The following is a 23,232-nucleotide window of genomic DNA, read 5'->3' as shown; positions in this document are numbered from 1 at the left end:
TGAATACCAATCGCAAAACCCCCATGGCCCAGTGCCATTGATGAGAGACACACTGACTGACTGCACCAGCTCTTGCTTTGTACAGAACCTCTTCATTAATGTGCGTTGGAACAGTATCTGCTGCAATTGCATAGGGGCAGTGGAAGAGATCCTCAAGGGAGATGGCTGATGACCCCACCCTGGCAGAGCGGCTTAGGGAGGTTGAAGGAATGAAGCAGAAGGTTGCACTGCATGGTGCCCAAGTGGTACCTTCTCTTCTGCCCTCATCTCCAACTTGTAGCCAGGAAGACTTCCTCTTCCAACAAAAAGCCCTATTCTGGGGGTGGGGGGAAGGAATAGAGAAAAGATGATGGAGGATGGAGCTAGACAGTTTTCAGTGGTGGCAGATGACAGAACAAGGAGCAATGGTCTCAAGTTCTAGCAAGGGAAGTTTACGTGAGATATTAGGAAACGCTTTCTCACTAGGAGGATAGTTAAACATTGGAACAAACTCCCCAGAGAGGTGGTGGCATCTCCAGCTGTGAAGGTTTTTAAGACCCAGCTAGACAAAGCTTTGGCTGGGATGATCTAGTTGAGGATGGTCCTGTTCTGAGCAGGGGGTTGGACTAGATGTGACCTCCTGAGGTTCCTTCCCACCCCCATTTTCTATGTTTCTATGAATAGGAATGGAACTAAGCTGAGAGAGGGGAGAAAGCCACTTTGTGGACCCCATCATGACACATCTTGGTGGCACTTTGAAAATGCCTTTGCACTCCCAGATCTGGTGCTAACTGCCTTCAGATTTCATGGGCTATTCCAGTGAGACAGTGATAGAAGAAATCTCCCCAACTCAGACCAGCCAAGCCGCCCGGCCCCTTCCACACCACCCAGAGCTACCCAGTCCTCTCCAGCTTGCCTATAACCTGGTTTCCTGCTGTATTGTTCCCCTTAGTGCCCAGTGAGCCTGGACGCCTGGCTTTCAACGTCGTCTCTTCTACGGTGACACAGCTGAGCTGGGCTGAGCCTGCAGAGACCAGTGGGGAGATCACGGCTTATGAAGTTAGCTATGGACTCGTCAATGAGGACAACGGTAAGACAGAGCTCATTTCCTGAGGAGGGGCAGCTCTACAAACTCTCAGATGAAATACCCGGTGCCTTCCCCTCCTGCTCCTTTGGGCACGTTCTGAGCAGCAAGGAAGCCAACCCGTTCTGGCAGACCCAGAGCTGGGGTTTGGCAGGGTCCGCATTCTGGGGTGCGTGAGAGGCACAGGTGGGCTATGAAGTGTTGGGACACCACAGTCCCGCAGAGGAGTTGAGCAGTAAGGGCCTGGTCCTGTGAGTCCTCAACACCCTCATCTCCCATTTATTTAATCTCACGTCAGCAGTTGCCAGAGGTGCTTAACACCTCATTGGCTCTAATGCAGGGTGCAGTGCCCGGCATAGCAGTCCTAGAAAGTTGGGTTTCTATTGACAGTGACCTAGTAGCCTAGGGACAGGGAACCCTTGCTGTTGGCCCACTTCAGTGCCCACTTTGGGAACTTTCCTAAGGTAGTTAGATCCCAGGACAACTTAAAGGAGAGCAGTGAAGTTTGATTGTCCCATAGTTTGGTTCTCCCAAACCCCAAGTTCATTTCTTAGAGTTAAATGGAAGGTAAATCCATGTTGTTGATGGTATGAGAGTCCTCAGGGATATTAGCCCAAAGGGACGGTAGCTTTGTCCTGAGCCCCTTTGAAGCTGCTCTCGCCTATGCCGGTTCCACGGGAGTGTTAAAAGCATTACAGGCCAGGCTGATGAACTAGGGAAAGCACCATTTGCTACCATGTGAGGTGGATCAGAAACCCAGGCCTGCTGGCTCCTTACCACTTGCCGCCAGCTCTTTCAAACAGAAGAGCAGTTGCCCAATACAGTCAAATGGAAGGAGGATGAGAGAGAAGGAATGGAAGGAAGGGAGTATGAGTATGTGTGCACACGTGTGTGTGTATGAGCACCTGTGTGTGCATGTGTGTGATGGACTTCACAGGATGTATGCCTGCCTATGTGTATGTGGTGATCTTGTGGCATGAGATGATCTCACTGATGGGATGTGTGTATGTCTGCACGTGTAAAGAGCTCACTGGGGTGTGTACTTGCTTGCAGTACCCATCGGGCCAATGAAGAAAGTGCTGGTTGAGGATCCAAAGAAGCGCATGGTTCTGATCGAAAACCTTCGGGAGTCCCAGCCATACCGCTACATGGTGAAGGCCAAGAACGGGGCTGGCTGGGGGCCTGAGAGAGAGGCTACCATCAACCTTGCCACACAGCCCAAGCGCCCGATGTCCAGTGAGTCACTTTACTTGAAAACACTCTCCTCCCTCTTTTTTTCCCTCCTGTGTGTCCAGTGTCCTCTCAGATGTGTCTGCCACTGTGGCATCTGGGTGCTTGAAGGGTTTTGGTTTCCCTCGGGCTCAATGTCAGCTTCCCCCCAAATAGCATGTCTGACAGCACTCTGCCTCCCCCTTGCAGTTCCCATCATCCCCGATGTGCCAATCATCGATGCTGAGGGAGGGGAGGACTACGACAGCTACCTGATGTACAGCACCGACATGCTGCGGTCCCCAGCGGGCAGCAAGCGTCCCAGTATCTCTGATGACTCTGGTAGGTCCTGCTGCATTTTCTGCAAAGAGCAGTTTATGCGGAAGCCTCTCCTGAGCAGAGGAGGATGGTTGTACCAGCTGAATGGGCAGTGCTGGCAATAGGCACCGGCATGCAGCGGGGCAGCAAGGCTCCTTCTCTGTCATGATGGACACAGGGTTGGAGCTCTGGTCTCCCACGCACCGGAGCATCTGTCATGGCATGTTCCATCCATTCTCCAGTCTCATCACCTACCACAGTCTTTGCAATAGCCCATCGCCCCAGCAGTATGAGAGGTTTTCTTCACGGATGGGCTGCTCACGGGTGTCACCTTGATAGATGCTTTTTGCTGTAGGCGACTGTGCTGGAGTGCCGCAAGCAGCCAGAAGGTGGTGGGTTGCTCACTTTGCCCCCCAGACCCTGCCAACGCAAGTGCTTAAATTGTTCCAAAAGGGTCCAGGTGGAAATATGTGCAGCTGCTGGGGGAGGACTTGGATCTTCGCCGCATCACCTGGAAGCTCCCAGCTGAAATGATCCCCCGCCTCTCCGGCAGCATCTGCTTCTCCTCAGACACCGAGGGTCTCCTCCGTGAGGACAGTACCCCCTCAGAGCTGTCGGACACCAACACGGCCAGCGGCAGCCTGACAAGGAGTGGGACGCCCCGGCCCCAAGCAGGTGAAGGACGGCCCCCTCTGCAGTAAATGTAGTGTCTCGTCCTTCTCCGAGCTAAGGGCACAGAACTGGGTTGTGCCCCTTAACATCCCCTGTGTGCCCGTACTGGTGTCGGCGTCATGCTGTGATCAGGTGTCATAGAGTCTGCTTGCAAAATGGTGTCATGGTCTGTCTGCTCATGAGAAGTGCCAAGGTAACCCCCACCTTGGGCATGGAGTGCTAGGAGCTCGCTGCTGCTGTAGGTTTGGATTCTTGGAGAGGAGCAAATAGAAACCATTCAATACTTATTAATAACCATCACTTCCAAGAGGCTGCGCCTCATCTTTAATGACAGTGCTGAAGTATCCCTCAGTTCCTAGTGCAAACCTGCTGGATTATTAGCCAGAGACCGACTCTAGTAGGTAGCTGGTTTCTGCTGCTTCTTCAGATGGTGATTTAAATGACATTTCCTTTTTAGGTCCGGCTGAGATGGACTCTGGTGTGGAAACCATAGGAGCCACCTCCTTCCAAAGAACATTTCTTGTGGTTGTTCTTTAATTAACACTGAATATAAACATGTGCTTGTGTCAAACAACAGATGTGATTTAGGACTAAATGGGAACTACATGGTGGGACCTTAGCCATGTCCCAAGGCTGAGCTCTTGGAGTTACCTTGGACACTGCAGGTGTAACTGATGTTGTGTGGGGAAAACAGTGTCTACCTGTCTGTCACTTCCTCCTAGTTGTGTAGTTGTCCCTTGTTCTGGATCTGAAGACCTCAAGTCACATTGTAGAGCAGCTGGAGAACTGGACACAGTTGGATGCTGAGTACCCATCAGGGCCTCCTGGAAAATGTTAGGGGCAGCTGCCCACCTGGCACTGATGGCTTTCCATCTTTTGCAGAGCACCTGGTGAATGGCCGGATGGATTTCAACTTCCCTGGCAGCGGGGGCACCCTGACCCGGATGGTCACTGGCAGCTACAACCAGCTGAGCTCGCACATGCAGCAGGAAAGGAGGGTGATGGGGAGCTCAACACTGACCAGAGATTACAACACGCTGGTGTCAGGATATGGTGAGTGCTCAGTTAACTGTGGCTTCTCCCTCTCTTCCACTTTCAGAGCTCTCTTGAGCACCCAGCAGTCAGGGGCACTTCTGGCCCTCTCTGAGGGAACTGGGAAGGAGAGGCATTCACTCCTCTGATTCCTAGAGCATCCTTAGACAGGAGCCACATACACACCTCTGGCTCCCAGTGTACCCCAGAAAGGGGGCTGCATCCACCCTGCCAACCCCCCGCAGCATGCTGGGAAGGGGCAATGCATCTAACACCTGATCCCCAGGGCACCACCAGACCTTTTACACTATCTCCCTGTGAATTCCTCCCACTCGCAGTGTCTGAGTCCACCTAGCCATGAGGAGAGGGCTGAGAATGGCTCTTTAAGGCTGTCCAGCATCTTTCCTCATGAGCCCTCTCTGTGCAGAGGCCCCAGCGTGTGGGCTGCACTGGCTTTGGATGGTTCCAATGGTGTTTCTCTCTTTCTCTCTGTTTCACGCTATCCTGAAGACCATCCGGGGAGGAATCTCCCTCCCATACGTGAAGATGCTGGGAGGATGGTCTTGCTGCCACGGGATGTAGGTTTCAGAAGCAGGGCAAAGGTGAAGGGTTACTACCCCAGCACTGGCTTTCGGGACTCTATAATCATGACTGATGGGTCCACTGGGATTTGCAAGTATATAGGTACCTCGAACAGCAAAGCATTGTCCAGTGTCTTCGTGGGCCTCTCCCTTCAGTCATGCATCCCTTAACCAGCTCATCCACCTGCCAGTTGTCTGCTGCAGTTTTCCCCACAGCTTTTACGTGTGTGCTGATCCTCCTGACCCTGGCTGTCCCTCCTTCACGCTGCCTTTCCATTAGCAGGTTCCACTGATCTTGTTAAACCCACTTGAGCTGATTAACCTGCTCCACAAACCCTCCCCTCCCCACCCCTTGCCCCGCTCATAACGATCTCTTCAACTCACCAGCAACATCCCACCGAAGTCCTGGCTCCTAACAAGCCAACCCATTCTGTGTCTCTCTCCACAGGCCTTGCAGGACCATCAGGGAGAATGTGTGCATAATGCAAAATGTCCTTCTGAAATACACCAGCCTAGCTCAGCTGCAGGCATGTAGGGGCTACTCACCAGTGTGAGGTCTTTATGCTGTTGTGGGGCAGTGGTGCCTCATAGCCCTGTCAGCCTTTCCTGGCTCTGAAGGTGCTGTTTGCAAAGGAAGCAGTGTCCAATGGACTCAGCATGGGGCTGGGAGCCAAGAGCTCCTGGGTTCCCCATCTCCCTTGTTGTGTGACCCAGACACATACCTGCCTCCCCCTCTGTAGAACAGGGATAGTCATACTCCCCTGCCTACCTACCAGTTGTGCCAGGGAGGTGAATTCATTTCTGGGGCCAGTGACTGCAAAGCACTCTGATGTGTAAGCACTGAGGGCAGTTAAAGCTGACTCCTGGTACAAAGCAGGAGGTTTGCTGCCCTTGAAAATGGGGAAGGATGTGAGTAGGTTATTGTTAACTGGAGACTGAAGTAGCGGCCAGGGAGAAGAATGCATAAAGGTTAGAAATGCAGAAATCTAGAACTCGTGGTTCAGAGACGATACCTGTTGTTAGACCAATGAAGAAATCACAAAAAAATATCTTTTTCTTTTTCTTTTTGCGATTTCTTAGTCGGTCGAATAAAAGGTATCATCTCTGAACCAAGAGTTCTAGAGTTTTGCATTTCTTTTTTGTCTCAGATCAACCAGCTACCAAATACACCTCTGTAAAGGTTAGGGAGATGGCTGGTGGGTGAACAGCATATGAATGGGTAGGGACAGCTCATTCTGTGCGATACCCAGCAATTGATACCATGCCCCTGTCTCTGACGCCCTCCCACCCACCAGCAGCAAAACCCAACACAGATGGCTAGTCTGACCCCCACCCTCCTGCCCGCTCTTTCTCTGCACAGGCCTGTCAGGGCAAAACTCTCCCCCCAGGGTGCACTACCCCTTCCCCAGAAGGCCAGGAGTTGCATTCACTCCGAAGATGTCCACGAAGCACTGAGCAGCCCGGACAGGGTGCTTCAGGGTGAGTGAATTTGGCCATGCCCAGCACCTCACACCGAGAGGTGGAGATCTAGCTAGAGAAATGGCTGGAGGCTTTCAGCCTTGGCTAAGTCAGGCTGTGGCTGCTCTGAGCCCAGAGGCTGCCATGCATTGGAGTCAGCATCTGCTCGTACAGGTGTTCAGACCTAGCTAGCCCAGGTCTTGGCCGCTCTGCTTAGGTTCCCCCCAGTGATTGCAGAGAGGACGTTTTGCCGCATTCTCCCTGGACTCATCAGGACCATCCCGCTCTCCTGCATGTCTGTTTCTTTCCCCCTCCATCCTCTTGCCTGTGAATCCAAGGTTGTGACTTTCCCTCCCTGCCTCAGAATCCAGGGTGACCCCGGGCATCCCCAACACACCCACCCGCCTGGTGTTCTCGGCGCTGGGACCCACCTCTCTGAAAGTCAGCTGGCAGGAGCCGCAGTGCGAGAAGGAGGTGCAGGGATACAGCATGCAGTACCAACTCCTCAACGGAGGTCAGTGAGCCCTATTCAGCTGTAGTGATGGGAGCAGGAGCTCAGTGCAAGCAGAATGTTTGAGCAAAGGGCTTGAGAGATCCTACTGCCTCTGAAGCCAACGGGACTCGTGCCACTGGTTTTACTGGGACCAGAGTCCCTAGAGTCTAATCTCGGCTCTGCCACAGATGCGTGGCCCCCGCAAATCTCTTAACTGCAGTGTGCCTGAGTTTCCCCTCTGTGAGATGGAGACGATCACTGATACCTGCAACATGCCCTGGGCTGTGTCGGTAGAAGGTGATGATAAGTCAGGCTCTTTTCCCACGCTGCTAGTTACAGTCAAAGTTTAGTCATGAACTTCTAGCTCCAACCATAGGATCTTGGGGGGTTCCCTCAGGAGATGAGGAAGGGCCTGTTTAGTCCCAACCACAGACTTGGAACGGCAGGGATGGAGTAGGTCCAGCAACTGGACCAACACCCTCCACAGCAGACTTCCAGCTGCTCCGTCTTTGCCCTGCAACCCACAGATCAGTGCTACAGCTGGATTTTAAATGGGGTAGGATAATCTGACCATCCACAGTGAGGACAGGAGGGGTCATGTGCACAGGTCAGGCAGTCAGGATCAAGGAAGACTTCTCCCAGAGAGGCACACACAGAGCAGCATTATACCAGGCTATGTGCCTTGTAAAGTCAGCTTGAGGTCCCGACCACTGCCGGAGGCATGATGCCAAGCCTTGTGATGGGGGGTTAACGAAGCCTCCTTGCTCAACCCAGCCCAACTGGTGCACGCACCTTCATGTGATGCGGATAGTGTGCTGTTCCCCAGCAAAAGCTCCAGTCTTGCCTTTGTGACCTATTGCTTGTTTCCCTCAGGAGAAGTATACAGACTCACCATCCCCAACCCCAGCCAAAATTCGGTGGTGGTAGAGGACCTGCTGCCCAACCAATCCTACATCTTCAAGGTGAAGGCCCAGAGTGAGGAGGGCTGGGGCCCAGACAGAGAAGGCGTCATCACCATTGAGTCCCAGGTGGATCCGCAGAGCCCTCTGAGCCCGGTGCCAGGTGAGGGGGAACAGCACTGGTTTTGCCCAGTTTGGCCTATCTGTTGCCTTGGAGTGAGCTCTCAGGACCTGGCCTGAGTGCTGTGTTCTCCATGGTCACACCCTGCTCCTAAACACAAGCCCCCGTGGAGAAGTCTGGGCTCTGTGAACTCCTGGTTGCTGCTCCCTCCTCCCTGAGTGCAGCTTCCCAGTGCCCCAGCTTCCGAACTATCCTGGTGGACGGCAGAGACTTCCTAACTCATGGCTTGAATGACCCGGTCCATGTCTCTGCTGTCCAATACTAATATCTTGCTCTTGCATTGGCAGGTTCACCATTCACACTGAGCACACCCAGTGCTCCAGGCCCCCTGGTGTTCACTGCCCTGAGCCCAGACTCCCTCCAGCTCAGCTGGGAGCGACCCCGCAAACCCAACGGGGCAATTCTGGGCTACATGGTCACCTGCGAGATGCTGCACGGAGGAGGTATGTTGCTGCTCTGGGGTGATCCCAGGTCTCCGTGCAGGGAGAAACAAACCATAAAAGAAATGACAAATTGCTGTCTTTGTGCTGGGACTGGAGAGAAGCAGACCAGAGCTGCAAACCCTTTTTTTCACACTCCATGTAATTTAAGGATGGAGCTCATTGCCACAAACTGTTGTGGAAGCTGACAGTTTCGCCAGATTCAGAAAGGGATTGGACACATTCTTGGAGGAAAGGGGCATCAACAGCTATTGAGCATGGGAGCTAGGGGGACAGCCTGTGAATCAGAGCTTCCTAGACCTTAAATGCTGGAGGCTGCAAGGAGGAGAGGAACAATGGAAAAAAACCCTGGTTATTCTCTGTTCCCTCTCCCTTTCAGCATCCACTCTCTGCCACGGCATGACACAGGACACTGGGCAAGATGGGCCTATGGGCTGACCCAGTAAATGGCAGTTTTAATGCTCTAAACCTGCTCCAGCAGCAGAGCTTCCTGCTCTGGGTTAGGCCCATCAGTAGCTCTATTGGGTGGGATGTGAATGAGACCCTGAGGGGTCATTGAAATGTGGTTCTTCTAACAGAGCACCTGGGTTAGTAATGAAGGGCAGGGCGCAGGTTGAGAATGGAATAAAGCAGGCAGAGAAGAAGATGGTGGAAGCCTGCTGGGTCTTGGGGTAGATGGGTAGAAGCAGAGCAAGCAAAAGTGGATGGGAATGGGTGTAGAGGAACTACCACACGTGGTCTGTCTCAGGCTCCTCACCTGTTGTGTGTCTGTCTGGATTAGGAGAACCCAGGAACATTTATGTGGAGGGGGACAACCCAGAAACCACCCTGACAGTGCCCTACCTGACTGAGAATGTCCCATACAAGTTCAAAGTGCAAGCTAAGACCACACAAGGCTTTGGACCAGAAAGAGAGGGTATCATCACCATTGAGTCTCAAGATGGAGGTACTGCTTTCTTTTTTTTCCCTTTTTAAAACTTTATTAATGAATCCAATGTATCAAATAACAGATTTGTCATTTAAAGCTAAAATATATATAAAGATGGGTATTCATCTTTTATCACCAGTGCTCCCTTAACTCGCATCCATGTCCACAGGAGTTTTGTGTGCTGTTCTTTTCAGTCTCTGACATTTCCTTTATGTTTCCATAGGCATTAACATTTTGTGTTTCTTCCTTTCTACATAATCATTCACCCCCACTTTTTTTTCCCCTTGAATTCTGGATCACTATCTTCTGCTCCTTTCTGGGTACCACTTTCTTGGTGTAACTGTAGGAAAAAATGGTGAGAGCAGGGAACTTCAGGACAAGACCTAAGCATTCCTTTTTTAGGTCTCCTGGCAACTCACTAAATGTCTTCTGCTGTAGAGTTGCCATCTGTAAAAATTAGGGTAATGTTACATTTACCTCAGGGGTGGTATATTCTTTCCTCAATATGGGGAAAGAATGTGAGAACTTAGTGCTGCTGTTTAATACCAGCCTTCTTCTTTGCATGACCAAACAATACTCAAAAGGCTGGGGAACCACCTTGTGCAGTCCTTAGCCCTCTTCTTTCTTATGAGTCTTCTTCATTCATTCTTTTTTCCATTCTTTAATGGTTTCCAATGGACCAGTTACAACACAACCTTCTGTCTTTTGCTTTAATGTTGGACAGGACGAGCACGGAAAGAAGAACTGTTGATATTTATCGCCCAGGGTTGAGTCACGAGAGGCTCAATAGTGATCTTACAGTTCCCTCGGTGTTCACGATGTTGACTTTTCTATGCTCTTTTCAGGAGCCTTCTCACAGTTTGGAGGGCAACAGTACACAAGAGAAGAAGTGTACAGCTTCCCCACTGAATACAGCACTAAAACCAGCCTCACCCACTCCTCTCTGGATCCGCATTTCACAGGTAAGGGCTTTCTCTCTGCAACACCTTGGTCACTAGAGACCAAATTAGAAGACAGAGTCACATTCATTGGTGTGGCCCAGTGGCAAGGAAAGAAGCTGAGGTAGTGAAGGCCTACAGTGCAACTCTGGATATCCAGGTCTTGTTGGGCTATCTCTGCATACTTCCCAATCTCCCCTCAGGGAGGGATGGGAAGTCTCTTGGAGGGTTCTTCAAAGCTGGTCAGTTCTGTGGGCAAACATCAAATGGGATAACAAGAGGTGGTGAGAATTTTAAGGATTTTTATCTCATTTCCCCCTTCCTGCCCCACAACCGTATCTTAGGAGTGAGTTGAGAGTCAGAATTAAACCCACTTCATCCTCACTGAGGCCCTGTAGTGCTCAGCAGTTCCTGCTGTACCTCCCCTTCCCAGAGGTGTTGTGTGGATGCTGGCCTGAAATGGCCCATGATTGCATTTCCCGTATACAGAACAGGGACGGGCATTACCTGTATAACAAGTCAGGAAAAGAACTCGTGAGCTAAAGCCATGATGCACTCTGCAACTACATACATAAAAGTCTGACACGATATATCCGGGACCAAACCCAGGCTGCATCTCCCTGATGGCTATCCTACCAACTGCTGACCTGCTCCTCTTGTTGCAGATGGCATGCTGATGACCTCCCAGAGGGTAGAGAGCAACAGCAGCACCCTCACCCAGCAGGTCACCAAAGAGTTTGTCAGCAGGACCATGATGTCGAGTGGAACGCTCACCAAACAGATGGAGAGGCAGTTCTACGAAGCCTGAGCTGGGGAGAGGCTGCCGAAAGGATGTCTCCATTTAGACTGCAGAACTTTTCAGGCAGACCTATTGTTTGGTCGGCTTCCAGACTGTGCCAGAGAGCCTGCCACATCTCTCCTGGCATAAAACTACCATGGCACTTGTCAAGCCAGTCTTTCTTTTGCAGCTTGCTATGGTCAAGGGCACGGCACAGTTAGCAGTTGGGGCGGCAGGGGTCTTGATGCCCATTCAGAGCTCTCCTGGGTGGCCTTGGGTCTTTACTGAGGATTCTGACATTGGTGATTTCTCACTGCTGGGCCATTGCTCAGCCATTTTGGAGTTCAATGTATAATCCTTGCCTGCTGATATAGGTCTTTGGGTGCATGTTACCTACAAGCTTTGATGTTCCTGGAATTTTGGCTGCACTGGGTTTTGGTTTGCATTGAAATGTCCACATTTGCTCTACCCTGCACCTCACTTTTGACTTCCACACCTTTCCAACTGCTTCATCTATTAATTTCACCCCTGGGAAACAACTCCCCGAGAAGACAACTTCATGATCGTCCAGAAATGTTTTAAGTTCTGTTTTTTTATAAGTGTGTGTTGCCAGGTAGAAGGTGAGGGTAACCTACTCATTCCCACCACACCTGTTTTTGTAAAGCCCCTTGCTGCTAATGTGCGGTACTGCAATAACAAATTATAGCCTTGAGTTGTATAGCATTACCTGCAATGCTCTAATTCAGTGTTGCTTACACTATTGTACAGTTTTCCTAGTATATATATTTATAAATGTATTTTATTATTTTATAAAGGAACCTAGGTAGATGAGATCTACACAGGTCAGGACAGAAGAGGACTCTGGCTTTTGAGAGTCATTAGCAAGTTCAGCAGATAAGTTAAAGGACCAATCCAGAGGCCATTAAACCCTGTGGAAAGCCTCCCAGTGATTTAAGTGAGCTTTAGATCAGTCCCTATATCCCTCAGCACTGACTCCTATGATACAGGGGCCCAACTTCTTGGAGCATCTCAGCCAGATGTGTCTACATGCTGCATAGCAAGAAACAGCAGTCTTAGTGTAGCTCCAGTGTACTGTGGATAAAAGCCAGGAGCAGCCAGGAAGGGAAGATTAGCGCTTCAGGTCCCATGGCATGCTCTGAAAGGAGACAACAGAAGTAATGTTTTTGCTGCAAACCCAAGACCAGGATTCCCTGCTGATTCTATCGTTCACAAGTGGAGCTTAGACCAGGTAGGATGCGACTTTCAAAAGGCATTTGTACCCCACAGAAACACCCTTTGTGGAATATAAGATTCCATTATCAACCAAGAAGCACAAGGTGATGGAAGAGAGAGCGAGCTGTTAGCCTCCTTCTCTTAGTCTATCCCCATTTTGGGACTGGAGTGTCTCTTTCCTGTTCAAGTTGAAGCATTTGTCTGTCTCAGCCAGTTTGTTTCTATGGACCAACCATTCCCAGACTTTATCTGTTTCTGGCCAGAGCTTGGTGGCCAGGATGCAGCCCTGTGTACTAGGTCAATTCTGCTAGCTGCTATCAAATGCTGGGAGCAGCTGCACCTCTGAGCATCCTCCAGGGGTTCTTTGCTAGTTGTCACCACATGGTCTTTATACCGCCTCTTTTCTTAAGGTGCAGCTCTTGTTGGAGTCATGGAATAGTAGTTCTGGCCAGAAGGCATGGTACTTAATGATAGGGCTTGTACTCTCCACTTTATCCCAGTTGACAGCAACACCCTGAACTCAGCATCCACACTTCTGAATTGGGGTGGCGATGACGACACATACTAGGGACCTTGTGCTAAGTGCACGTGGTGGAGATTTTTGAAGGCACGAAGGAAGAGGGAATTGAGTTCCTGACTTCTGTTTGTGCTTTTGAAAATCTTCCCCCAAACCTCTATGAATTACCACATGAGGTTAACTGGCTGTGCAAGAGCAGGAGGCAGCCTTGGTCTGATGGAGCAAGCTCTGCACCGGAAAGAGTAAGCCAGTTCCTGGGCTCTCTCCCTGGTTGTGCTACCGATCCCTTCCCTGACTTGGGCAAGAGGCTCAGCCTTGTGGTGCTTTCTGTCAAGTGGCGACAAGAGGACGCAGTGTTGTAAAAGATTTTGGACCAGTCTTCCAGTGAGATGGGCGATGGACTGGCTCGGGTTGGCTCAACCCCTTGCTCTCTAACAGAGCAGCATTGGGCTGGAACTCAGCTGCTTGTGCCTTCCTAAGCCAAACCCCTGCAACCAAAGCATAAACTGTCTTTAGGCCCATGGGGCAACTCTTGGGAGAGGTGGGGTTTATCCATGAACTCCATAAACACTCCTTTGCACCAGAGTAGTTTGTAAATACTGGCCACTTTTAGAGCTCAGTTCTGTCCTCCCAATTTCAATGGGAATTCGTCCATTAATTTTTAGTATGAATGAGATCTGTGCACCCGACTGACATATACATTCATGTTGTCCTGCACAACCCTACAGCTTTGGTGGCAGTTTGATCTACTTCAGTTTGATTTAAAACACAAGCCCCGTCTGGTAGAAGTTAAACCAGACATGGTTTTCCACTACCTGGAAGAAAGTTACCAAACAAACACCCAGCTGTCTTCTGCCTTAATTTTCAGTTCCTGTTTTCCATGTTTCTTTATAACTGGGGTTATTTTACCTGCATGGATAGTGGTAAGAAAATGTCAGTTGACATGGTTCTTCTCCAGCTGAATGCTAGTCCTTTTTTCTGCGTTCTGTACTGCAGATGTCCCTTACACCTTGATTCACAACCTCGAGAGGGGACCCTGAGAGCAGTTTTAACCAAAGAGCTTGTTACACGTTCTGGAGCAGAATGCAGCATGTTGGCTGGTCCTGATCCTGGCAGCCTTGCCCTAAAAACTGGGTTGTATGCCTCTTCTAACAGGCATGCTGGGCTAGAACACAAGCGTAGAATACAGCTGAATTCAGCTCTCTGCAAGGCAACAGTCTGACAGCAGGTGTTCTGGACCAGATGGCTTTGTATTGCACTTAATAAATATTTCTCTGTAGCTTGGCTGCCCTTTTTATTTAAAGCAACTGGTGAAGACTGGCACCTGTGCCACTTGCCAAGGGATACATTACAGGGGCAAGAGCATATGGGTTCAGAGCATAATCACAACCCCTTCTCTCAAACATACTGGCACAGGGCACTCGATATTGCCTTTAACGTTACACTTGCATAGCCTGCCTGAGAGCAATGTAACCAAGCAAAGATCTAGATTTCCTTCTCTCACATATACATCCCATTTACATTAGGGTAACAAAGCTCCGAACATTACTGGGTTAGATAGGCAACAGGACTGTTGTGCAAAATATAATTTTATTGCCCGAGCAATGCACCTCTGTACATTCCTCTTTGTTTCATGAGGTAGTAAAGGAGTTTCACTGGATCTCTTCAAGGAGGGAAGGGAAGAGGAGCTGGCACGTGAATGAGCATCTGGTCCTCAACCACATCAGAGAAAGGGATCCCCCCTGTGGAAGAGGTTGTTCTTCTACAGAGGCTGCACCTTGGCCCCATCTGAAGGTTTTGTAAAATAGAAGGTTGCTCTGCCGCTGTACTTCTCCTAGGAGACAAAAGGGGAGTTAAGGCTGGTCAGAATCTGTGGGCTACAGCCATGGGCTACACCAGCAGAACACACTCGTGACAGATGCTGCTGCACTGAGTAGTACAGATCCAAGACCCCAGGCTATTTCACGGACACCTCTCTAGGAGGTGGTGACCAAGATGAGCAACACTGAGATAGCATGCCCTAGGGCCCAAAGGTCCAAGCCAGTCAGGAAGAAAGCTCACCCTCTGTGGTGCTTTGTTTTCACACTCCTAGGGTCCTTTGTGATGACTCCTCTCTCATCACTCCCCATACACAGCTCCGACTGGAAGGCTAGGAGTGGGTGGGAGCAACCTCTTCCAGTTGCCCAGCCCTGGGCTCAACCCTCCTTGCCTCATCCTTTATGCCCAAGTGTAGGATGAGCATTCTGCACTCTTGCTGGTGCAGTTGGGTCCAAGCAGCAAGAGGGGGATGGGTCAGAAGAGAGGCCTCCATCATGGAAAAGCCAGGCAGCTGCAACATACCTTGATGTGCTGCACAGCTTTCTCCGTGGCTCCTGCCTCCAGCAGAGTGACTGTGCAGCCTCCAAAGCCACCACCTGTCATCCTACTGCCGTAAACCCCGCTGACCTCCATCGCTGCAGCAACGAGCTCATCCAGCTCTGGGCAGCTGACCTCGTAGTCATCCCTGGGAAACCAGATCCAGTCAGGCAGGCTTGCAGAGCCAACTGTTCTAGGGAGCGACTTTCCAAACACACCCATTACTTTGGCAACCAGCTACAGGGCAAGATGAACCGGAGTCCTCCAAGGATCCAACTCAAGTAACATTTCATATGTACGCTGCAGGCCTAGCCCTAGAATCACTAGTCTAAATGGAGAGGGTACAGCCCCCCTGCTAGAGCTGGCCTTGGAGTTCTTCTCTGTAATGGGACACTGCTGGGTAACAGTCATCAGGCAGCAGCTCCCTACTGGTGATATGAGCAGACTGCCTACGGAAGTTGTGGACTCTCCATCACGGGAGGTGTTCAAGAAGAGGCTGGACAGCCACTAGTCAGAGACGATCTAAGCATAGCTATGCCTATGTTCTACTATGGGTATTTCCCGGGTTTCTGGGCTTTGCTGGTTGCCCACTCCCCCTTCCTGATACACTCATCAGGGTGGTTTTAAAGCTTTCCTCAGAGGCACTGAGTGTTGGCTACAACCAAGGCTGGGGACTTGGACTGTGCCAATGCTCTTGCTGGGACTAAAGCGAGAGGTTCCTGGCTGAAGGGGCTTGCCTTCCTCTGTAGAAGGGGGCATGGCCCTCTACTAGGGATCTTGAATATATATATTAACAATCTTTTTATAGGAGCAAGATGTTGGCTGCTGTGGTTCCCCTGCTTTATCTGTGGCAGGTTCAGGTGTTATGTCTTGCACTGCATCAGGGCTTACAGGAGTTTTTTTTGTTTGTTTGGGTTTTTTTAAGTGTTTATATAGGATGGTTTGGATAGGGATAATCCTGCCTCAGGCAGGTGGTTGGACTAGATGAGCTCTGGAGGTCTCTTCCAGCCCAACTTGTCTAGGATTCTCCGATACCAGAGCAACAAGTGCTTCTGGGGAATTTCTCTGGGCTGCTGATCTGTGAAGCCTGTGCCTTCCCGTCACAAGCTGTTGCCATCAGGCACACCAAGCCACAGCACCAACTGGACAGGGCACTGCTATGGACATGGTGCCCTGAGGTTTAAGCTCCTGCAGTTCCTCATCCTCAAGCCCTGCCAAGCACATTCTGCCTGGACAGGAGTGTGACAGCCCGGTGCAACCAGCCATGCCCCTACCTGAGAGAGTTGTGACTCTCCACCATCAGCCTCCCGAACGTGCTGTAGTCCCTGGCTTGCAGCACACGAGCGGCCTGGGCAGTGCGCTCTATTTCCCCAATGACGTGCCTTGCTCGCCTGTACACCTCCTCGTTCAGCAGGGCCTTCGCAGCTGGAGAGACGAGACCCGACTGAGAAGCTGCTGGAGCCTCCCAGTGTCATCCACCGGCAACCTAGGTGCCTCGATGCGGATTGCACGTCAAATGTGAAACAAGATCCCTGCCCCTGTACTGCCCAACTCCCGGCACCAGGGGAGATCAGGCCGGCTCCCTCTGCAGCCCCAAGCACGTGCCTCTAGGAGAGGCACGCTGCACATTAAGCCTGAGCCTGCCCCCACCTTCCAAGTCAGCCATGCAGGCCTCCCTCAGGCTGGCCTTGCCAAGAGCCCTGGCTGCCTCCTCACACTGGCGCCGGCGTGTGGGGTACTCGCTGCCTGTCAGCGTGTGCCGCACGTTGGAGTTGGTGATGAGAACAACCAGGCCAGGGTCTGTCAATGGCACCAGTTGCGTCTCCAGTGATCTGGAATGAGAGGTCACAGGGAAACATTTCCTGATCCTTTCCTACTCCCGCATCCTGACCAGCCAGGTGTTCTTTGCCATGGCCACCCCAGGGCTGGTTTTGGGGGGGTTGCAATAGAGAAGTCTCAACCACATACATATCAGAGTCAGATGCTCCAAGGAACTAATGAAAAAGTAGGGCTATACTATTGGTTAAGCCACCCGTGACAGTGGCACAGAGCCTCAGGATTATATAACACCTGTCACAATGCCCACTGCTTGAAGGCACACGTACAAAGAAAGACTTCACCAAGTACAACAAACAAGCACAAGCATGTGTAACAAAATGGTTAAATGTGGCATAGAGACATTAGAAGAACAGAGAAGTGATAAACATCAGGCAGAGAACGAGGGACATGAAGCCAGCTGCAAAACCGACTAGCTTCTGTGTGCCCCACCCAGTCAGGGGAGGGGGCTGGTGTCTGCAGAACTGGTTGCAAGCCTTTTTGGGTGCCAAATTTGAGGCATCATCCTCATTCATACAGCAGCATCAGTATGAGCCCATGTGCGGGTCCTGTAGTGGGGCCTGCAGCTCACAGAACAAGAACAACCCTTGCCCCGGGAGTTTAAAGCCAGCATGAGCTGCCTCTGCAGTGTGGGGCTCCTGCACCTAAGTTTTCAACCTTTCTGCAAAAGCGACTGCCACTTATCCAGTGTTTTCACAGAGCCCAGCACAGAGGGACCCGGCCTGGTTGTGGCGCTTAGAGCTGTTACTATAGCAAGTGGTAAACACCCACGCTGAATTCTCCAGCTTTAGGGGCGAGTTTTGCTCACTGGTGGGTTGCTGGAAGGAGTCTTACCTTGTAGCTACAAAGTTCCTCTCTCAGGGTTTCCTGGAGAAGAGGTGCATCATTCCCTTAGCTGACGCAGGGAGCAGAAACCAGCAGTGCCCGCAAATCTCTGTTCATGCCTGAATGGATCAGCTCCTAGAGACTGAGGAGCACTGGGCAGCGAGAACAGTGCTGCTTCCCAAAGGTCATGGAAAGCAAGTGCTGGTGGGGAAGAGGCTGTCGAGATGAACTCCCTCAGCCCCCAGGCAAGGGCCTGCCCAGCCAGGTGAGTACTAGCAATTAACATAGCTGCATAACTGGCATGAGGAAGCAGGAGACTTGGGTTCTAGCCGATTCAGAAAGTGCCTCCAAGATCCTCAGAAAAGAGGTGCTGGAGCAGTTCAGAGTATAGGCACTGCTGGATCCACAAGCTATGGGCTTGGTCCTACCTGCAGTCTATCAGCAACGCGTGGCCCTCCTTGCCCATCACAGAGATGAACTGGTCCATGATCCCACACGGCATGCCAGCAAAGGTGTGCTCGGCTTTCTGGCACGCCAGTGCCTTGGCTACCAAGTCCCCATCATCTGGGCCAAATGAGGAAGAGCTATGTTAGCTTGTTGCCTGACACAGCCTCCCTCCTAGTCCAGGTGGAAGGAACAGGTTTTGTAAGACTTGTTTTATAGTAGAGTCAGCTCTGCTGCTGGCTGCTTTAAGACATCTGGAACGGCAGCTGGCAGCCCCTCCAAATCAACATCGGCAAGTTCAAGCCACAGCATTAGGGGGAACTGATCTGAGGCGGCAGGATGGGAAGCGACTTTCCACCACACTGTCAGCTATGCCCCTACTGCTAGGGAACAGGGGCAAGCTCATCTTCCTCTGAGGCGTCACATGGACCAACTGCTATCAGAGAGACAGGGGACCAGGTCAGATGGAACAACCCAGCAACAATACACTGGGCAGCACGATCTACAGACAGAACAGATAGCGAGGGTATGAGGGCTGGGGAAGGGGAAGTGGGAAGGTGCTGTTTGATCACATATGCTCCAAAGTTAAGTGCCTCCTGGGAGATGTGTATCCCCAGGCTACAGAGTTATTCTGGTGCTGTGCTGAGCTATAGCCATGAGTCTGAAGGGGTCCTGCAGATGGGGATGACCACCAAGTAGAGAAATCCCAGCACCTCCCACTAAATGGAAGCATTTACTGAAGTGTTTTGTGTCCAGCACAGGAACTGGATGCAGAAGACCTCAGAAGAGCGCCAGGGATATGGAGCTGGGAGTTGATGAACTGGCTGCGGTGTTACCTGGGCAAAGCTGCTGCAGGAAGGTGTACGTGGCCACTTCCAGAGAGGCGGAACTGGAGAGGCCACCACCCAGCGGGACGTTGCTGGCTACCACTGCATTAAAGCCTGGGAGAGGACCAGCTACAGCAAGAACAGAAACAAGGTAAGAGAGGGACACACACACACACACACACAATTTAGGTTGATGGTACCTTCTGCAGTACAGCGTGCTACGGGGGTTGCTTCCACAGGAAAAAGGAACCAGGCAGGCACAGATCAAGCAGTGTCTGGTCCAGTGTAGGCAAAGGCCTTATCCTGAGGTTCTCAGTTCAAAACACGAAGGAGCTGCTCAATATCTAGCTCTTCACCTGTCCTGCTCCCCCACCCCAGGTGTGACCTAGAGCCAGACTCAGCCCTGGCGCCACACTTTGCTATTTGTTTGTGCTTCAGTTCTGACCTGGAGGAGCCAAAGGTTGTGGTACAGGAGGAATTTGCTTTAGTCAGATACAGGCCAGCCCTAAATTGGTCACCTGAGGAAGCAGAAGGGCAGAGTGCCTGGGGGGGGGGCATTGTGGGGTGCTGGGAGAGTGACTCCGTCACAGCCAACAGGTGAGAGGAGCTGTGGTGGCAGGGATGAGCTGGGTTCTACTAAGGATCAAGGCTCTATCCCAAGAGCTTGCAGGACTGTTACCGACTACACAGTGCTTGGCCCTTACCCCTGTAATGCTGGATCACGCCCTTCATGTAGTTGGCCCAACGGGGCTCCCCTGCCCTGAGTGGGCTGCTTTCTGTTGGAGCAGGGAACTGCACCCTTTTGGGTTCATCCGCTTCCTCTGCAGCAGTGAGGATGGAAATCATTCCATCTTGGGTCGGGCTCCCAACCAGCACAGTACCTAGCTGCAGGGCCTGCGGGGGGAAGAGAGGGGTTAGCATAACCTGTCTGAGGGGGAAGGAAACATGCCCCATTGCTGGGTGGTTTGGTTTTGCCTCTTCTCCTACAGGAAAGTAACAGCCTTGCTCCTAAGCCTTGCAATCAAGAGCCCTCCCTCCTCTCTCACCCCCCATAATCTCTACCCTGCCCAGAGACCCCATCCTCCCAGCCTGCACAGGACTAGAACTACACAAAGCCACAGTGATGCTGCTCTTCGTGCGTTACCACCTGGCCAGAATTTCACCCCTTTAACTGGTTTGTTCATGCACAAGAACGGTCCTTACATAAAACCTTGGTCAAGCAGAAAGAGCTGAACCCCCAGCCCAGATCAGGGGCATCTCAGGGCCAACACTAGGGTATGCCAACTGCTTGCTGGCCTGTATGAAACAAATAGAACGGCTTCAGCTCAGTGGTTCAGGAAGGGCACATCACAGAATTAAAAGCCATTGCCATGGTAAAGACTCCCCATGGAGTGAGCTTGCTCCTGCGGGAGCATTGCCACCAGCTTTTTATCCTCTTGCTGCTGCCCAAGCTAGCTCCAGATGAGAGAAAGTTCATGCAGTCCAGACATCCCGCAGTCCGTGAGGAACAGAAGATGACATCTGCACCAAGAGTTTTACCAATTAAAAGCAAAAGGAGCAGAAATGGCAGAATCTGCATAACAAGAGACTGAGAGCTCATCTGTTACCTACAGGCAGGGAAAGGTAGGGCAGCTCCCCCGTGACTGTTTACTCAGGAATGTAAGGCTCCTTGAGAGCAGCAATCTTGCTGCTCAGCCCAGACAGGACTATCACTGCAGGCCAAGATTTCCAAAGACTAAAGTTAATTTAAGTGCTTTGAAGGTGGTTCCTGGTTCTACATTGAAGCAGCCTGGCTTTCAGGTGTGCCAAGTCGTTTGGCAAGGGGGGGGGAAGGAAAGAGGTGAAAAAGCCCAATTATTTCAGATTTCCTAACTGGGAAATGAGGAACTTGCCCCCTATGCTTTTGTACGGCTTGGGCTACAGGCATTTTCCCTGCTGTGGCCACAAGGTAGCACTCGAGGCCTACTTGCCAACACTAGCTCCATTTCCCCAGAAAGGCAGGAAGATGGTGCAAGTTGCCAATGAGATGGAGTTCTCCTTTGGGGAAAGTTGCTCCAGTTCAACTTCAGAGACCTCCCCACTCCCAGCCCCAGGAGACCTGGCAGCCCTGAGGCTGCATGGCAAGACCCCCCCTAAGACAGGCCTCACACAAGGAAGGTCCTGCGCAGCTTATCGAGGGGCCATGATAATGCTTTCCCAAGTCTAGCCAGGGGAGCAAGGGCCTGAGAAGCAGGCAAATCGGTGCTTCTGGCGCAGGGGTAAAGCCAAGGCTGGGAGCAGTGGAGCTGCGACCCTGGCCCCGTCATTGCTAAGCTGGGTGCGCTGATCCTCCGAGAAAGCCTCATCTTGGCTGGCACCGGCCGCACGCCTGCCCCAGGGAGCTCCGGCTCGGAGCTGGCTGCATACCAGCGGCACCTGCAGCTACAGAGGCAGGTCTCCAGAGCCGGCTGCAGCAGCCAAGGCTTCCGCCCAGCCCTCTGGAAACCACACGGTCGCCCCGCCAGGAGGGAAGGGTCCCCGGCGATCCCCTTGCGGAGCCGGCGTGCGTGCCGACTGCAGCCCAAGCGGCTCTCGGGTGGTGCCCCGAGCCGGGCGCCCCCACTCACCATCGGCAGCACGTAGCCCTGGTTGTAGTCGGTGTGCTCCCCGATCAGGTTCACCCTGCCCGGGGCGGACACCGCGATCTCGGGGGCCGCGCCTCCGAAAGCCTCTCTGTACATCTCCCCAGCAGCCGCCAGCAGCAAGTCGAGCTCAGCCGCCCTCGGCTCGGCCATGTCGCGACAGGACCCGGAGGGGGGAGGCACGACCCCCGCCCTGGCGCGGACGCGGGCTTGAGGTTGCAACGTTCCAAAATGGAACGCTCTGTGGCCGCTTCCTTCCGGCCCCGCCCCGCCCTGCAAGTGGCTCATGTCCGCCAATGGACTTGCTAATCAGCCCCGAGCCTGCCCAGCCACATCAGGCTGGGTGAATAAAGCGGAGCTGTGCGACCCCGTTCACTTCGCTTCCGAGCATCTCTACGGCCGCCCAGCGCGGGGCGGGGGCTCCGGGATCTACACTGTTGAGAGATCTTCCCTCTCTCGGGTGCTATGGGGATTCCTGTGCTTCAGTTCATGGGCTCCCAGTTCAGGGGGGGCTGGGGAAGGGGAGGAGAAAAAGGGACTTGCACGGGGAAACTGCAGTTGGCTGGGAAGGATTTGAATTCCCAGCTGTTCCTACGGCTCCTCTCAGACTCGGCATGGCGGTGGGCAGTTTGCAAGCGTCCCTTAGCTCTTTTTTTTTTTTTTATTCCTCCAGTGTTGTTAGCCTCCTCCCCAGTTGGTATAAATGGACCCGTGTGACACGGTGTGAAAACCTTCCCCGAGTGGTTGCAGATAACTTGTCTACACTAGGGCTCCGCGTGGTGCTAACGCTGGTGGGGCTGAGTCAGTGCTAGCCAAGTCGGGAGCTATGTAATCCGGCCTTCAGAGAGCAGAGCCAACGGGGGGGTTCTCCAGAGCTGCATGTGAAGCAGCTCAGCCTGATCCAGTAATTTATCAGCCATTGGAGGAGGATGAACAGTTAAAATAGGCTGTGCTCGATTTTTTTTTTTCTATTAGTTTGGCAGGGAGGTTGGTGGGGGAGAAGCTTTGTTGACGATCAGCATTTTGGTGGGGTTCTCTTTAAAAAGAGTATTTTTCATTATTCAGGACTTTTTTTTTTAATGTAATGATCAGTTGCCAAAAAAGTATTAGTTTTTTTGTTTTTTGTTCTTTCTATAGAAATGCGAATACTTTTTTTTTTTTTGTGGAAGTGGGGAAACCCCCCCCTTTTTTCTTTTTTTTCAAAGGACTTTTGAAGGAATTAATCTAATGGTCATGCTATATTTCCTTTCCCTGCTTACTGGGACTCTCTCCATCTAGCTATACTGAGCTGATTGGTGCTTGTGCCTTTTCACATGCTAGGTAGATGTGCTGTTAACTCTCTCAGTACCAGCTCTTGGGGTTTGTGTGTTCTTCCAGACAAAGTTCTTTGAGTAAATGTGATATCTTTTTATTAGACCAACTGAGTAGTTTGTTGGGGGGAGGGGTGTTGGGCGGGGGGGGAGAGGGAGTTCTTTGTGAGCTTTCCAGCATGGATATGTTCTTCCATGTATTTTATCTCCAGAAAGGTCATATGTGGTCTATTAACTGATTGACCCTCATAATAATTATCTTAAGTAGCCAGGT

General features: G+C 51.7%; 2 protein-coding genes across 7 annotated transcripts in view; one reads left to right on the top strand and one right to left on the bottom strand.

Annotated features, from left to right (window-relative positions):
• The window catches only part of ITGB4 (integrin subunit beta 4), a 52,719-nt gene extending 38,700 nt beyond the window's left edge, over positions 1-14,019 (top strand). For 2 of the 5 annotated variants that reach the window (XM_090059130.1, XM_090059131.1), the window contains 11 exons: positions 932-1,069; positions 2,117-2,299; positions 2,483-2,614; positions 4,145-4,315; positions 4,805-4,978; positions 6,698-6,847; positions 7,700-7,888; positions 8,194-8,349; positions 9,128-9,292; positions 10,120-10,236; positions 10,878-14,019. In XM_090059130.1, the coding sequence (XP_089915256.1) occupies positions 932-1,069; positions 2,117-2,299; positions 2,483-2,614; positions 4,145-4,315; positions 4,805-4,978; positions 6,698-6,847; positions 7,700-7,888; positions 8,194-8,349; positions 9,128-9,292; positions 10,120-10,236; positions 10,878-11,020 (1,718 nt within the window). In that variant the 3' untranslated portion in view covers positions 11,021-14,019. Of the gene's footprint in view, positions 1-931; positions 1,070-2,116; positions 2,300-2,482; positions 2,615-3,043; positions 3,266-4,144; positions 4,316-4,804; positions 4,979-6,697; positions 6,848-7,699; positions 7,889-8,193; positions 8,350-9,127; positions 9,293-10,119; positions 10,237-10,877 lie in introns of all 5 variants that reach the window. The other 3 variants (XM_090059134.1, XM_090059132.1, XM_090059133.1) reach the window with 3 other exon arrangements.
• A 292-nt stretch (positions 14,020-14,311) lies between these two features.
• GALK1 (galactokinase 1) lies at positions 14,312-22,032 on the bottom strand. Of its 2 annotated transcripts, none has more exons than XR_016443734.1 (8): positions 21,634-22,032; positions 19,732-19,921; positions 19,037-19,156; positions 18,185-18,320; positions 16,746-16,927; positions 16,370-16,520; positions 14,802-15,243; positions 14,312-14,574 (listed from the first exon to the last, which is right to left on the bottom strand). XR_016443734.1 is itself a non-coding variant. In XM_090059135.1 (8 exons), the coding sequence occupies exons 1-8, from the start codon at positions 21,934-21,936 to the stop codon at positions 14,503-14,505; spliced, it is 1,317 nt and encodes a 438-aa protein (XP_089915261.1). In that variant the 5' UTR covers positions 21,937-22,030; the 3' UTR covers positions 14,312-14,502. The 2 variants fall into 2 exon arrangements, 1 of the variants encoding a protein (XP_089915261.1); XM_090059135.1 differs by having other exon boundaries at positions 15,081-15,243; positions 21,634-22,030.
• Positions 22,033-23,232: the final 1,200 nt, after the last annotated feature.

The sequence above is a fragment of the Crocodylus siamensis genome, chromosome 8, assembly GCF_052110815.1.
Source record: "Crocodylus siamensis isolate JL-2025a chromosome 8, ASM5211081v1, whole genome shotgun sequence".
NCBI lineage: Eukaryota > Metazoa > Chordata > Crocodylia > Crocodylidae > Crocodylus > Crocodylus siamensis.
The sequence above is the reverse complement of the archived record's forward strand: the minus strand, read 5'-3'. Positions and strand labels throughout refer to the sequence as shown.

Excerpts from the sequence above, each read along its gene's own strand:
- GALK1 (XM_090059135.1), bottom strand. The coding sequence starts at position 21,936 with ATGAGCCACTTGCAGGGCGGGGCGGGGCCGGAAGGAAGCGGCCACAGA. Across the intron at positions 19,922-21,633 it reads AGGGCTACGTGCTGCCGATG|GCCCTGCAGCTAGGTACTGT; the intron begins GTGAGTGGGGGC and ends TTCCCCCCGCAG. Across the intron at positions 16,521-16,745 it reads CTGCATGGCTGACTTGGAAG|CTGCGAAGGCCCTGCTGAAC; the intron begins GTGGGGGCAGGC and ends TCGTCTCTCCAG.